At 35.2% G+C, this 13,723-nt stretch overlaps 1 protein-coding gene across 11 annotated transcripts in view; it reads right to left on the bottom strand.

The window, feature by feature from the left end:
• LOC128241542 (dual specificity calcium/calmodulin-dependent 3',5'-cyclic nucleotide phosphodiesterase 1-like) overlaps positions 1 to 13,723 on the bottom strand; it is a 370,992-nt gene that overhangs the window by 115,712 nt on the left and 241,557 nt on the right. For 2 of the 11 annotated variants that reach the window (XM_052958536.1, XM_052958532.1), the window contains exon 2: positions 5,216 to 5,854. The exons of the other annotated variants lie outside the window; for them this stretch is intronic. In XM_052958536.1, coding sequence (XP_052814496.1) covers positions 5,216 to 5,348 — 133 coding nt within the window. In that variant the 5' untranslated portion in view covers positions 5,349 to 5,854. The remainder of the gene's footprint in view (positions 1 to 5,215; positions 5,855 to 13,723) is intronic. 11 annotated transcript variants of the gene reach the window in all.

Here is a 13,723-nt window from a genome sequence, read left to right on the forward strand (position 1 = left end):
ACAAGCTTTTCCTTTAATTTGACCTGAGCTAAAAATCCAAAATTTGACCTTATGATATGTTTTACATTTGTTCAAGGGTTTATCAGAAGCAGAAACATCATAATTAATTTTGATGAACCAAATATAACATACTGACCAATCCAAGCCAAGAGATGGTTTCCGATGATTGTTAAAGGCAGAATATTCTCTAAGAATTGACCTACTGACCTACTTATTTTAATAGCATGTGACCCAGTTTTAAACTTTTGTCAAAGAGTTCATCAGGGAAACATTCTGATTAAGTTTCATGAATATTGGACAAAATATAGTGTGTTCTCGAAGATTTGACCTAGTAAGTTAATTTTTTAACCACTTTTACAAGTGGTTGAGGTTTCATTAAGGGAAACATTGAGCAAATCTGAACATTTTCTGACCAATCCCTGCCAAAATATGGTTCCGAACAGAAAAAAAAATGACAGACTGACGGACAATGCCAAAACAATATCCCCCTCCTAAAACCTTTGGTTTGGTGTGGGGTAATAAAGATAAAAACAGACACATATGCACACAAAGTCAAATTTAGCCAATTTTCATTTTTATACCACTAACACATTATACTGGGGTACATGTTAGCTGATTCAAAATAAATTATGGACAGAAAAATAAATATCACAAAAGGTTAAAATGTACCGCAAATGTCGTATTAGAAGTGTAACCAATTAAAATGTTTCAACAACTAAAGTTATCATTGCTTTACTAAACTCTTAACCTTTAGAAATATGCAATTAATAACTGTGAACTACTGTGAAAGGTAATACATCTGTGCAATTGGTTTGCAGTGAACCTGTTCAGGCTGCTGATGGCAGGCATAAATCAAAGCGCTTAAAGCTTTGAATGGCTTTCGGCCTGCAACGTTTTGTGAGTATAGTCATGTAATTGTAAAACATAATTATTAACATAAAATTCTAAAGATAGTATATGCTCGCTCATAATTTCCTTTGGAAAAACTTTTAGAGTTTTATGTTGATTCACAATTAGATCATGTAGTATTAGTCACTTGAAATGTGTAATACGCCAAATATATACATATAAGGTAAGGAGTAATTCTCAATATCATATAAAACCTTATCTGGAGCTTTGGTTTCAAAAACAATGCACTGCCACGGATAAAGCATTAAGGAATTTTAGTCAAATCTACTCTACAATTTGAACTTGACTTAGGCGTATTAAATTTACTTCCAGGAAATGCCAGCCTAACCAAATGCATCCCAACCAAATGCATTGGACATATTAATTAGGTTTATGTTTAAGGCTTCCTTCTACAATGACAAATACCTCTGGATCGAATCACCCAAATATTATTTATTCCCTGTATGTTGGATGTATGTATCTTAATAATGCCTTCAACCTATGTCACAAAATGAACAGATTACTCATTTATATCAGTGGTTTTTAAATATGCATATGCATTATACTACATGCTCAAGACTTTGGTCTGAAATTACTGAGACAAACTGAGGAATATTCACACACATTCTGTTTCATTCGGCATCACATGATTATGACACAAATTGTAGCAGGTCGATAGCCTGTCAATGCTTTACGCGATTTGATTTGAATGGTAAAAGTGTATAATATGCATTTTATACTGGTTAAAGGTTATTAGTATATACTTACACAAGAGAATGGACTTATGCAACACTTATTTTACAAACTCAAGGACAAACTATCAATCTCAATAAAAATGTCAAGTAAGAGCGATTTAAGCAATTTAAAACATAGAAAATATTCTTATGAATGAACTTCAATCACCAAAAATACACTGATTGTAGGATAAAATGAAGTATTATAATTTCATTTAAAACATTATGGTTTGATATCTTACGCCTAAATGGCATTTATTTGCATCATAATACAATCCATATTTTTTCCGGGTTTTAAACGAGTTCTCAGAGTTTATTTCCAGGAAATAAACCTGTCTGAATGCGATGACCCAGATTCTATTCTTAACTACAAAGTGCATGTAGATATTATCGGTCCTCGGCCTTACATGTATTTATTTGATTCAGTACGCATTCATTTAGAAACTATTTGCAGATTCTGCTTTTTATATTGCGTTCTGTAACTTGCCGATATTGAAATAATTGCTCTTTGTACAATTTTAATCGCGCTATATTACGCAAAACGCAGCTTATTCGAACTATATTAACCGCATAACAAAGATTGAAAACACCTAACAGCGCTACTTTTAGCTAGCTAATTAATATGCAGAACACAGTCCGTAGCAATTGAAGCAGATTGCTTACTAGGTATTTTCGACATAACTGTTAATGTAAATTAGGTTGTTGACCAACGCAGTTCTAACTGCGCTTGGGTTGATACGCCCGTGCGCGCATTAATTCGCCAAAAGTTAAAAATGTAATGTCGATCTGCTTTTGCGATTTCCGAGATACGGTTATAAAATACTGCAGGCCTGGCGGCCTACAGCCTAAAAACCGTATCATACAATTAAGGTTAAACACCACCTACATTGCTAAAAGAGCCCAACATTTCTGAATTTTGCCAAATGCTGTGTTCAGTGGATCATGAGATTGATTTATCTCATTGGTCATTCACAGGCTTTCAACTCTGCCTACCAATCTAGGTTATAGTTAACTAATTGTGACATTAAACCATGCCTGTATTTGATATTTATGACTCTATACATGAATGATCATCATATGAGTGCATTTTAAAGAATTGCTGAATGAGGAAAAGGACTGATTCAAAACCATCCAAGCTGATATAATATCAACAAGTTTCTGAGATATCAGCATCCTGTTTGATTACAATTTCTTCTTTTCCATAGAAAATCGTTTGATCAAGATTACAACCTAAGAACTGACATATCATTCTCCTGGACAGAAATTAGACCTATTGCAATAGATGTACCCTATGATCTGATGAATTTGTTATACAAAACAGTTTTAAAGATTGGCTAATAAATTGCTTGTATTTCCTGATTGAACAGATCTTTCTCAAAAGAAAATATGCCTGCCTCTTAATGAATATTAAAAAAGTTCTGCAACCAATTGTATATATCTGGTTAACCATACTACATCAGTCAATCAAGGCTGAGGGTAAAACCATATTACATCAGTACATCAGTCAACGCCGAGGGTATAACCATACTTCATCAGTCAACACCATACTACATCAGTCAACGCCAAGGGTATAACCATACTACATCAGTCAACACCATACTACATCAGTCAACGCCGAGGGTATAACCATACTACATCAGTCAACACCATACTACATCAGTCAACGCCGAGGGTATAACCATACTACATCAGTCAACACCATACTACATCAGTCAATCAAGGCTGAGGGTATAACCATACTACATGGGTCAACGCCAAGGGTATAACCATACATCATCAGTCAACACCATACTACATCAGTCAATCAAGGCTGAGGGTATAACCATACTACATGGGTCAGCGCCGAGGGTATAACCGTACTGCTTCAGTCAACACCATACTACTCAGTCAATCAAGGCTGAGGGTATAACCATACTACATGGGTCAGCGCCGAGGGTATAACCGTACTGCATCAGTCAAGGCCGAGGGTATAACCATACTGCATCAGTCAAGGCCGAGGGTATAACCGTACTGCATCAGTCAAGGCCGAGGGTATAACCATACTACATGGGTCAGCGCCGAGGGTATAACCGTACTGCTTCAGTCAACACCATACTACATCAGTCAATCAAGGCTGAGGGTATAACCATACTACATGGGTCAGCGCCGCGGGTATAACCGTACTGCTTCAGTCAACACCATACTACATCAGTCAATCAAGGCTGAGGGTATAACCATACTACATGGGTCAGCGCCGAGGGTATAACCGTACTGCTTCAGTCAACACCATACTACATCAGTTAATCAAGGCTGAGGGTATAACCATACTACATGGGTCAACGCTGAGGGTATGACCATACTTCATCAGTCAAGGCCGAGGGTATAACCATACTGCATCAGTCAAGGCCGAGGGTATAACCATACTACATGGGTCAACACCGAGGGTATTACGTTACAACATCAGTCAACGCCATACTACATCAGTCAATCAAGGCCGAAGGTATAACCATACTACATGGGTCAACGCCAAGGGTATAACCATACTGCATCAGTCAACCCCATACTACATCAGTCAATCAAGGCTGAAGGTATAACCATACTTCATCAGTCAACACCATACTACATCAGTCAATCAAGGCTGAGGGTATAACCATACTACATGGGTCAACGCCGAGGGTATTACCATACTACATCAGTCAACGCCATACTACATCAGTTAATCAAGGCTGAGGGTATAACCATACTACATGGGTCAATGCTGAGGGTATAACCATACTTCATCAGTCAACACCATGGGTATAACCGTACTGCATCAGTCAAGGACGAAGGTATAACCATACTTCATCAGTCAACACCATACTACATCAGTCAATCAAGGCTGAGGGTATAACCGTACTGCATCAGTCAATCAAGTCTGAGGGTATAACCATACGACATGGGTCAGCGCCAAGGGTATAACCATACATCATCAGTCAACACCATACTACATCAGTCAATCAAGGCTGAGGGTATAACCATACTACATGGGTCAACGCTGAGGGTATAATCGTACTGCATCAGTCAACACCATACTACATCAGTCAAGGCCGAAGGTATTACCATACTTCATCAGTCAACACCGTACTACATCAGTACATCAAGGCTGAGGGTATAACCATACTACATGGGTCAACGCCGAGGCTATAACCATACTTCATCAGTCAACACCATACTACATCAGTCAATCAAGGCTGAGGGTATAACCATACTACATGGGTCAACGCTGAGGGTATAACCGTACTGCATCAGTCAAGGCCGAGGGTATAACCATACTTCATCAGTCAAGGCCGAGGGTATTACCATACTACATCAGACAAGGCACATTTACACCCAATCAAGGGCAACAACTCATGCAGTGGCTCAACACCTCAGATGTACAACCAAGTTAGGTTAGTTTTGTGAGTTCTATTCTTAACAATTTGGACATGATTCTTGATGTAATATATATTTTGAGGAGTTAGAGAGAGTTCATTAAAATACAATTTGCGAAGGGAGTTAAATAATTCTTCTATAAAATGTGGCTGAGGCATTCCATTATCACTATTATGTTTATATCATTATGTGTAAATACAAACCTTCAACAACTTCTCCATTGGGAAAAACAACCACAACTTTAGAGGTCTTATTTGACATAAAAATCCGGGGCCGATCAGGGGCAGGAGTCAGTTTTTTCAAGTCTGCATTGATTTTCGTCGTTCGGAATGCCATCCCATTGTATGTCGGGCCTATATCCCCCGGTTCTGCCTCTATCCCCCGGTGTATGTCGGGTCTCTATCCTCCGGTGTATGTCGGGTCTCTATCCCCTGGTGTATGTTGGGTCTCTATCCCCCAGTGTATGACGGGTCTCTATCCCCCTGTTCTGCCTTTGTTGATAATCCTTTGGTTCGAAAAGAAACTTTTCTACTGCACTTTATGTTATATATTGCACTGTTTGGCACTTCCGAGGTTACGAACAACACTTGCTGTCGAAGGTTATGTAAAACTTGATTTTCCTTGCTAAGAATTGTTGCTAGGTCATTTTTGTTGCTCGGTAATGTTGAAACTGACTTAACCACGTCAGAACACTTCTTTTGTGCATGTGAAAACTCATTTCCTTCTGTTATACACACCATTGATGAATCTGTACATTAAACAACCATGTTTCTTTTCAACGGCAAGTTTCAACTATTTTTCTCTGATTGTCTAACAGGGATTTCACTTTATAGTCAATAAAACTATAATAAAGATATAACAAAATCTGAACTGGACCTCTCTATTAGTTTTGAAATACAATTAACAAACAATTTGTCAGTTAGAATAAAATTGGATCCCAGATGATTATATACATGACACCACAATACTATTCAATTCAAAGCAAACCCAGCAGAATCAAGCTCATCATACATAATAATTCAAAAGCAATCATTGAACACTCCACGTTGTTGTTGTTTTTATAGAAGAGATTTAAAAAAAATGATACCTATGTTCTGTTAATATTACAATGAAACATTTCCAATGCATTGGTCAACTTTTGGAGCATTTTTTACTGGCTATATATGTTTAAAGTTAAAAGCATCAAATCCAAAAGAGATCAGTTCAGCAAAATTATATTTTGCGAAAAAATCCCCTCTGAAAACACTTGTGAGGAGATGTTTACCTTCATTATTGATATTATTAATTTGTATTGTACACTATTCAAATTTCCTTTTAATAAATATATCAACCTTATAATCATAATCATCTCTTGTGCAAAAATCCCAGTGTTCTAATATTTATTTTCTGAACACACTATATCTGTTTTCCAATATTTTCCATTCATTTTTTTCATCTTCAAATCCTCTAATGAATAATCTCTGTTTATCTAAACAGCTAAATTGATTATAAATATCAGGTGTTTGGGGGAAAAATCAGAAAATAGTCTGCAATAAAAATTAACTGATTTTTCAAACTCAAAAGTGGTTATCCATTTTGCCAGATATATTCCTCTATACTGTAGTTCAACTTGGTGAATAAAGTTAAAATAACTGCAATGGTTTCAATTTTTCGCAGGTTATGTATCCTACCATCTGCCAATATCTTTTTAAGGTTTTATGTTAGAACATAATAATTTTCTGCATAAGCTATAAATGTTTATTTAATAATTCCTTAAATTGAGTTATATATTACATTATTTTTTTTTAATCATGTCATATGGTAAATTATGATTTTTTTATTAAATTAACTATGTTGTATATATCTGTCACTGTAATTCATTGATATGATAACAAGAAGTTGTTGCTGATAAAGTTTCATAATAAAAGATTACGATAACACCAGATATTATGGTGTGACACACATTAAAACATTATTTTCGTCGTACAAACAGAAACATAAATTTCCTCGTACAAACAGAAACATTAATTTCCTCGTACACACAGAAACATTAATTTCCTCGTACAACAGAAACATTAATTTTCTCGTACAAACAGAAACATTAATTTCCTCGTACAAACAGAAACATTAATTTCCTCGTACAAACAGAAACATTAATTTCCTCGTACAAACAGAAACATTAATTTCCTCGTACAAACAGAAACATTAATTTCCTCGTACAATCAAAAACATTAATTTCCTCGTACAAACAGAAACATTAATTTCCTCGTACACACAGAAACATTAATTTCCTCGTACAAACAGAAACATTAATTTCCTCGTACAAACAGAAACATTAATTTTCTCGTACAAACAAAAACATTAATTTCCTCGTACAAACAGAAACATTAATTTCCTCGTACACACAGAAACATTAATTTCTTGTACAGACAGAAACATTAATTTCCTCGTACACACAGAAACATTAATTTCCTCGTACAAACAGAAACATTAATTTCCTCGTACAAACAAAAACATTAATTTCCTCGTACAAACAGAAACATTAATTTCCTCGTATAAACAAAAACATTAATTTCCTCGTACACACAGAAACATTAATTTCTTGGTACAAACAGAAACATTAATTTCCTCGTACACACAGAAACATTAATTTCCTCGTACAGACAGAAACATTAATTTCTCGTACAAACAGAAACATTAATTTCCTCGTACAAACAGAAACATTAATTTCCTCGTACAAACAGAAACATTAATTTCCTCATACAAACAGAAACATTAATTTCCTCATACAAACAGAAACATAAATCTCCTTGTACAAACAGAAGCACAAAAACATTAATTTCTTGGTACAAATGAAACCATTAATTTCCTCGTACAAACAGAAACATAAATCTCCTTGTACAAACAGAAGCACAAAAACATTAATTTCCTGGTACAAACAAAAGCAAAAAAACACATTAATTTCTTCGTCTGTTGCCCTATATATATATATATTCCAATATATTTTTCGATGTTTTTTTCTCCTAAATTTATAGTTGCTATTACTTGGGTGAATGGGTAGAATATTTTACCTCTCTTCACGGCATCAGGGTTAGAACTTACATGTTAGAAGGATGAGATCTTACTGCAATAACTCAATCATAATTTAGCTAGAACATTGGCCTGAGAACGGTATATTTTGACCATAAACACTGTTTCAAGTCACACTATTTTTAATTTTCTCTTTGTCAACAAACAATATCTCACCTTATTCATTCAACAACTTTTTTGTTAAGGCCTCTAGAAACATAGTCTAGCTCTGGGTAGACGTATTTAATATATTAGGATAAATGTGATCAACACCAACTTTCAAGGTCAAAATATCCTTCAAAAATACCCAAAGGATTGGCCTTTTTATTCTGCACTGAACAATTGTCCCTCACTTTAAATTCAGCAAAAATAATAAATGTTGAATGCCTGTTTAAGAGAGCTTTTTCAGTCTGCAGCCATGGATGTGGGTGAAAATAAAAACATGAGGGCCTAGCATAAAGTTCATATGAGTAAATGGTTCAGGGTTAGCAGAGGAACATCTGTTTGAAATTTACTACTTCAAAAGGGACAGTGGTTTATGACATTTAAATTGAAGCAATATTTTCAAGCATTTCCATCTTGTCATTTAGTGAAAACTAGCCCCTGACTGCCAAGTTTGTTAAAGGGGCTGTCTCACGTATGATAAAATAGCGAAAAAAAGAGTAAATTGTCGAAAACTGACATAAGTTGGCATCGATGTTTACAATACGTTGAAACTTACTAACTGAAGTACCACATAGTTTACAAGTTTAGCAGTCATTTCGTATTTTTCCCTTAAAACAGATTACTGGGTTTGTCTACCAGGTAGAATTCAATCCTTATGCGTGATTGGCTAGTCGGTGTTATCACGTGATATAACTGAGGTAGGTCTATAGCTTAATTATGTCACCCAATTAGAATAAGCCTTAATGTAGCCCAGTGAGTAAGACTTTTTGGCAACGCGGGTTCGAACCAGGTCTCCAACACATTTTTTTTTTACATTTTGGTACTTTTTTTTACAATTATGATATCAAAGCGTAACACATTCTATTAGATAATTGTCCTGAGATTCGTTACAGAAAAAAACTTTATTTGGTGCCAATCTGTGACACAGTCCCTTTAAGAACTAACATCGTTTCAAAGAATTTGATAAAGGGTCACCTAAGGAACAGTTCTGTGAAATACTTTGAAATCTATAGCCAGCAGTTTCTGAGGATAGTGAAAACTATTTTGAAATAATAATGTGCACAATTTCAAAGTCAATATTACAATCCCCGATTAGGTCTTTCAGGCCTATTTATCAATCTTTGTTTGAAACTCCTGATCTCATAGTGTTAACACCATACTGTGATAGCATCGGGACATCGAGGTGATAACTGTTAAAGCACAATTAGCATTAGTTAAAGAATGACATTGAGCACACATATGTAACAAATATCTATGTTAGGTAATGAGCGATTTAATTTGGGTTGTGTTTTTTTTTATATAATCATGACTGGTTTACACAATCTCAATATCATTTGAAATGTCTACTTCAACAAATTGGATCACCACAACCAACGTGGGAGGATATTTCGATCAGTACCTGTGTCTAAAAATTATCAATAATCCAAACTTTTTATCTCCGTCCCGTTGACTTCGAGTTAACAGTGTTTAAATGTAGACTCAAAGTGAAACTTATGAAGCTTACACTGAGTTGGCCAAGTCTTCTTTACAAACCTTTATGGCTTGAAGAAAGTTCATGAAGCTCAGCCTCAACTTTTTCATATTATGGTCATACAGTGAAAAGTAGCCCCATCCCCTGACAAACCACCATCGCTTGAAGGCACATAGGAATATTTGTGTGAAATTATTGTGAAATCTAGTCATGGTTCCTCAGAGGAGAAGAGGTTACATCAAGAAATTAAAAAAACTATAGAGATGTTCCATCACCAGAGGTACTCAACAAACGCTATTATAGGGATATATTACTTTCCATCACCAGAGGTACTCAACAAACGCTATTATAGGGATATATTACTTTCTATCACCAGAGGTACTCAACAAACGCTATTATAGGGATATATTACTTTCTATCACCAGAGGTACTCAACAAACGCTATTATAGGGATATATTACTTTCTATCACCAGAGGTACTCAACAAACGCTATTATAGGGATATATTACTTTCTATCACCAGAGGTACTCAACAAACGCTATTATAGGGATATATTACTAAGACTTATACTTTTAATTATCAGGCTTTTACCACGATTCTCATTTTTATGTCTTTCTTATAGAATTAGTATTCCTCAATTTAATGATATTACGATCACCATGTGACAAAGAGAGCATGCTTCTGACCTGCATTCCCAGGAAAACCCAACACCATAATATGCGGTCTGACACCTAAACAGGAGAATTAGGAAATTCTCTGAGACAGTTAAAACCAAACATTCCCTTGAATTATATATGAAAACGCTGAGAACAAAAACAAAAACTCTGCTGTATTCTACAACCACATTATAACACAGCAATGACATTTGCTCTGAAGTTTCTGGGGAGGCAGTCAAAGATGATATTTGTATTAGGCCACACCAAATTAATATTTCGTTCCTTGGATTTTTGCGCCCAAAATTAGAGTGAGCAAGCGAAAAAACAACAAGAATTTTGTCACTTTTCATTAAACCTAAAGCGAGCAAAGAGCGAAACATATTTTTTTCTTAAAATCAATATAAATAATAATATAAGAAAGATTGTTGAATATAATTGCCCTTAAACCCATTTAAATGCAATCTTGAACTGAACCTCTAAAGGACATACGGAAAATATCCAAATACATACTATTTACTCATCTGTTTTTAGTACACACATTATATGGATAAACAAAATTTTTAATATAATTAAAACATGTTTTAAGTATGACTATAATCATTCATAATAAAAAAAAACCTGCTTTTAGGAAAAAGTTTGAAATCACTGATATAAATCGACCTGAATCACTTTAACATCATTTGCAACTGTATTTAGACATTCATTAGAATTGATTTCTGATGTTTAAAAAATCATGTTTTACACTGGTTTTATCAAATATCAGACTCCATATACATTTAAATTTCTTGACTTAATTTCGTTTTGATTATCACAGTAAAGCAATGGCATGTGCTAATCGAAATGAAAAGTACAGTACGCGTACGCGGGTATGCACATGTTCAGAGTACTTTTATATGGTCAGTGAGACGTAATTCAGGATTTAATGCTGTAAAAATAAAATAGAAATTAAGGTGAGAAACTTAGGTTAGGCTTACCTATTTTTTGTTCTATCAAGACGCAGTGTTAATATGCTATTTATGAAAAGATATTTGTTTGAAACTGTTGTTTTGTCAGAAATTAGTCAAAAATGACTTCAATACATCAATTTGGACCAAACAATGAACCATGTACCTGTTAAGTGAAGGTGTCTTCTTCAGCATCACCATTATAAGGTAAAATTCTGGTCACTTGTAGTATGACTTGAATCAAATATTACTTAATAATGTCATTGTTCATCATTCCAATTTCATCCAAAAAGAATCACTAATAACACAATATTATAGCCACCTGCACCAGAAACACATGTTTTATTGCATAATGCACCAGTCAATTGTAACCACGGCCCCACCAGGTACGGAGGTATACCAGGGATAGCCGGGGAAATGGGCCGTGTTTTTACCTTCCAGGTGGCTCGCAGTGCCGGGGGAGTGCGGTGGTTTTGTCTTAGCGCCAAAAATAGCAAGGAATGGGTTTTACCTACAGTCCCTGCCAGGGGTGCGGGGTCATTTGGCGGGGATTTTACCAGCAGTTCATCCCCACAGGATGGGGCTTGGCATGAACGAAAGTCAAAGTCCCTGCTATTCCCCAGACCTGGAGGGGCTGTGGTTACAATTGACTGGTGCATATTTATTGATTCAATTAATGATCCTTTAGACACTGCATGAGACAATAAAATGACTCCCAGTATGGTCAAAACACATCAGTCAAAAATAGGATTAAATTCCCAAAATTTGATATACAGTATAAAACACCACGCATCGGTTACTTCCCTTTACAAAACACTTAAACTAGTGTAGAAAAATTAAAATTGATTATTTTTTCAGCCTTAAAAATATTATTACCACAAAAAATTTAGTTGGCGATTGAATTATAGGAGCTGAGGTGCACAAAATATTTTTTTTTTTTACATTTTCAAATAATCACGGTTAATCGGCAGAACGAAACATCAATTTGGTGTGGCCTTAAACACTATCTTTAGAAAAATGAAGGCAAGAATATTACTTTTGATATTTGCTTCATAATAAACTCTTAAAGTTGGCTCTTAGTACTTGTGTCTGAGATTTTTTTATCGAATTGTAAAACTATAAATAATGAATAAAACAAAACAAAACAAAACAAAGGACGAATGCCCCCAAAGTGTCATCCAGTTAAATTGATTATGCGATTAGAAATATTCCTACATTCAGGGAAAGCTATAAAATTTAAGCATATGCCAGCTCCCATGATGGTTAATATCAAGTGATTTAATAGGCCAGGACTTGGGTCTTGCATCGACATGTCTCCTTGAAATACCAAATACATGTGCCAACTGATTTGAAAATCCCTCTGTGCATGAAAAAGTTACAGCCCAGACAAAACCAACTTTCTGTATATGTATACAGTGCAGCATTCAATAATGATTAAAAGAGAGACCTTGACCTTTGAGGGTCTTGTATGTTATACATGGGCTTGTGTACTAATCATGTATGCCAATTTATTGTAAAATCACTCTGTGCATGACAAAATTACATCCAAGACTGTGACAACCAACTTCACTGTACCGGTGTATGCATATATTTAGCATTCCATAATGATGAACCTGTAAGTGTGGCCTTGACCTTTGAGCTAGGAATGTAGGTCTCACACGCAACATGTTGTCTTTATGTACAGTGAATGAACACATGTGCCAATTGATTTTCAAATCACTCTGTGCATGACATATATGCAGCTTTCCAAAGTGATAAACCTGTAAGTTTGGCCTTGACCTTTGAGGTAGATAATTATGTGGGTTTTGCAAATGACATATGTTGTCTGTATGTAGCGTACACATGTGCCAATTTATTTAAAATCATTAAAAATCCATAATGATTAGACCTTGGACATTGAGGTAGGGTTGTGGGTCTTGCTCATTACACATCGCCTGTATGTACAGAACATATGTGCCATTTAATTTTTAAAATCTAAATGTTGATGACAAAGTAACAGCCTGGAAACAACCAACTTCAATGTACATGAGATATGCAGCATTCTATAATGATAAACCTGAAAGCGTGGACTTGTGCTTTGAGGTAGGGACAGGGATTTGTGAGGATCACATCTTCTATAAGTACCTAACACATTTGCCAAGTAATTTAAAATCTCTCTCAGCATGACAAAATTACATCCCTGACACAACCAAATATATTATATATGTATATAAGCAGCATTTTATGATGGAAACCTCTTATTCTGACCTTGACCTTTGAAGTAGCGATGTGGGTCTTGCACACAACACATTGTCTCATAATGTACTGAACAGATAAAGATCCCTCCCTGCATAAAAAAGTTACAGCCTGGACAAGAAAAACAAACATATGGTGCGATTTTAATGTTCCCTCCTTATGGGGCATAAAAATAAAGCATGTATGAGATT

This window comes from Mya arenaria, chromosome 7, assembly GCF_026914265.1.
Source record: "Mya arenaria isolate MELC-2E11 chromosome 7, ASM2691426v1".
Taxonomy (NCBI): domain Eukaryota; kingdom Metazoa; phylum Mollusca; class Bivalvia; order Myida; family Myidae; genus Mya; species Mya arenaria.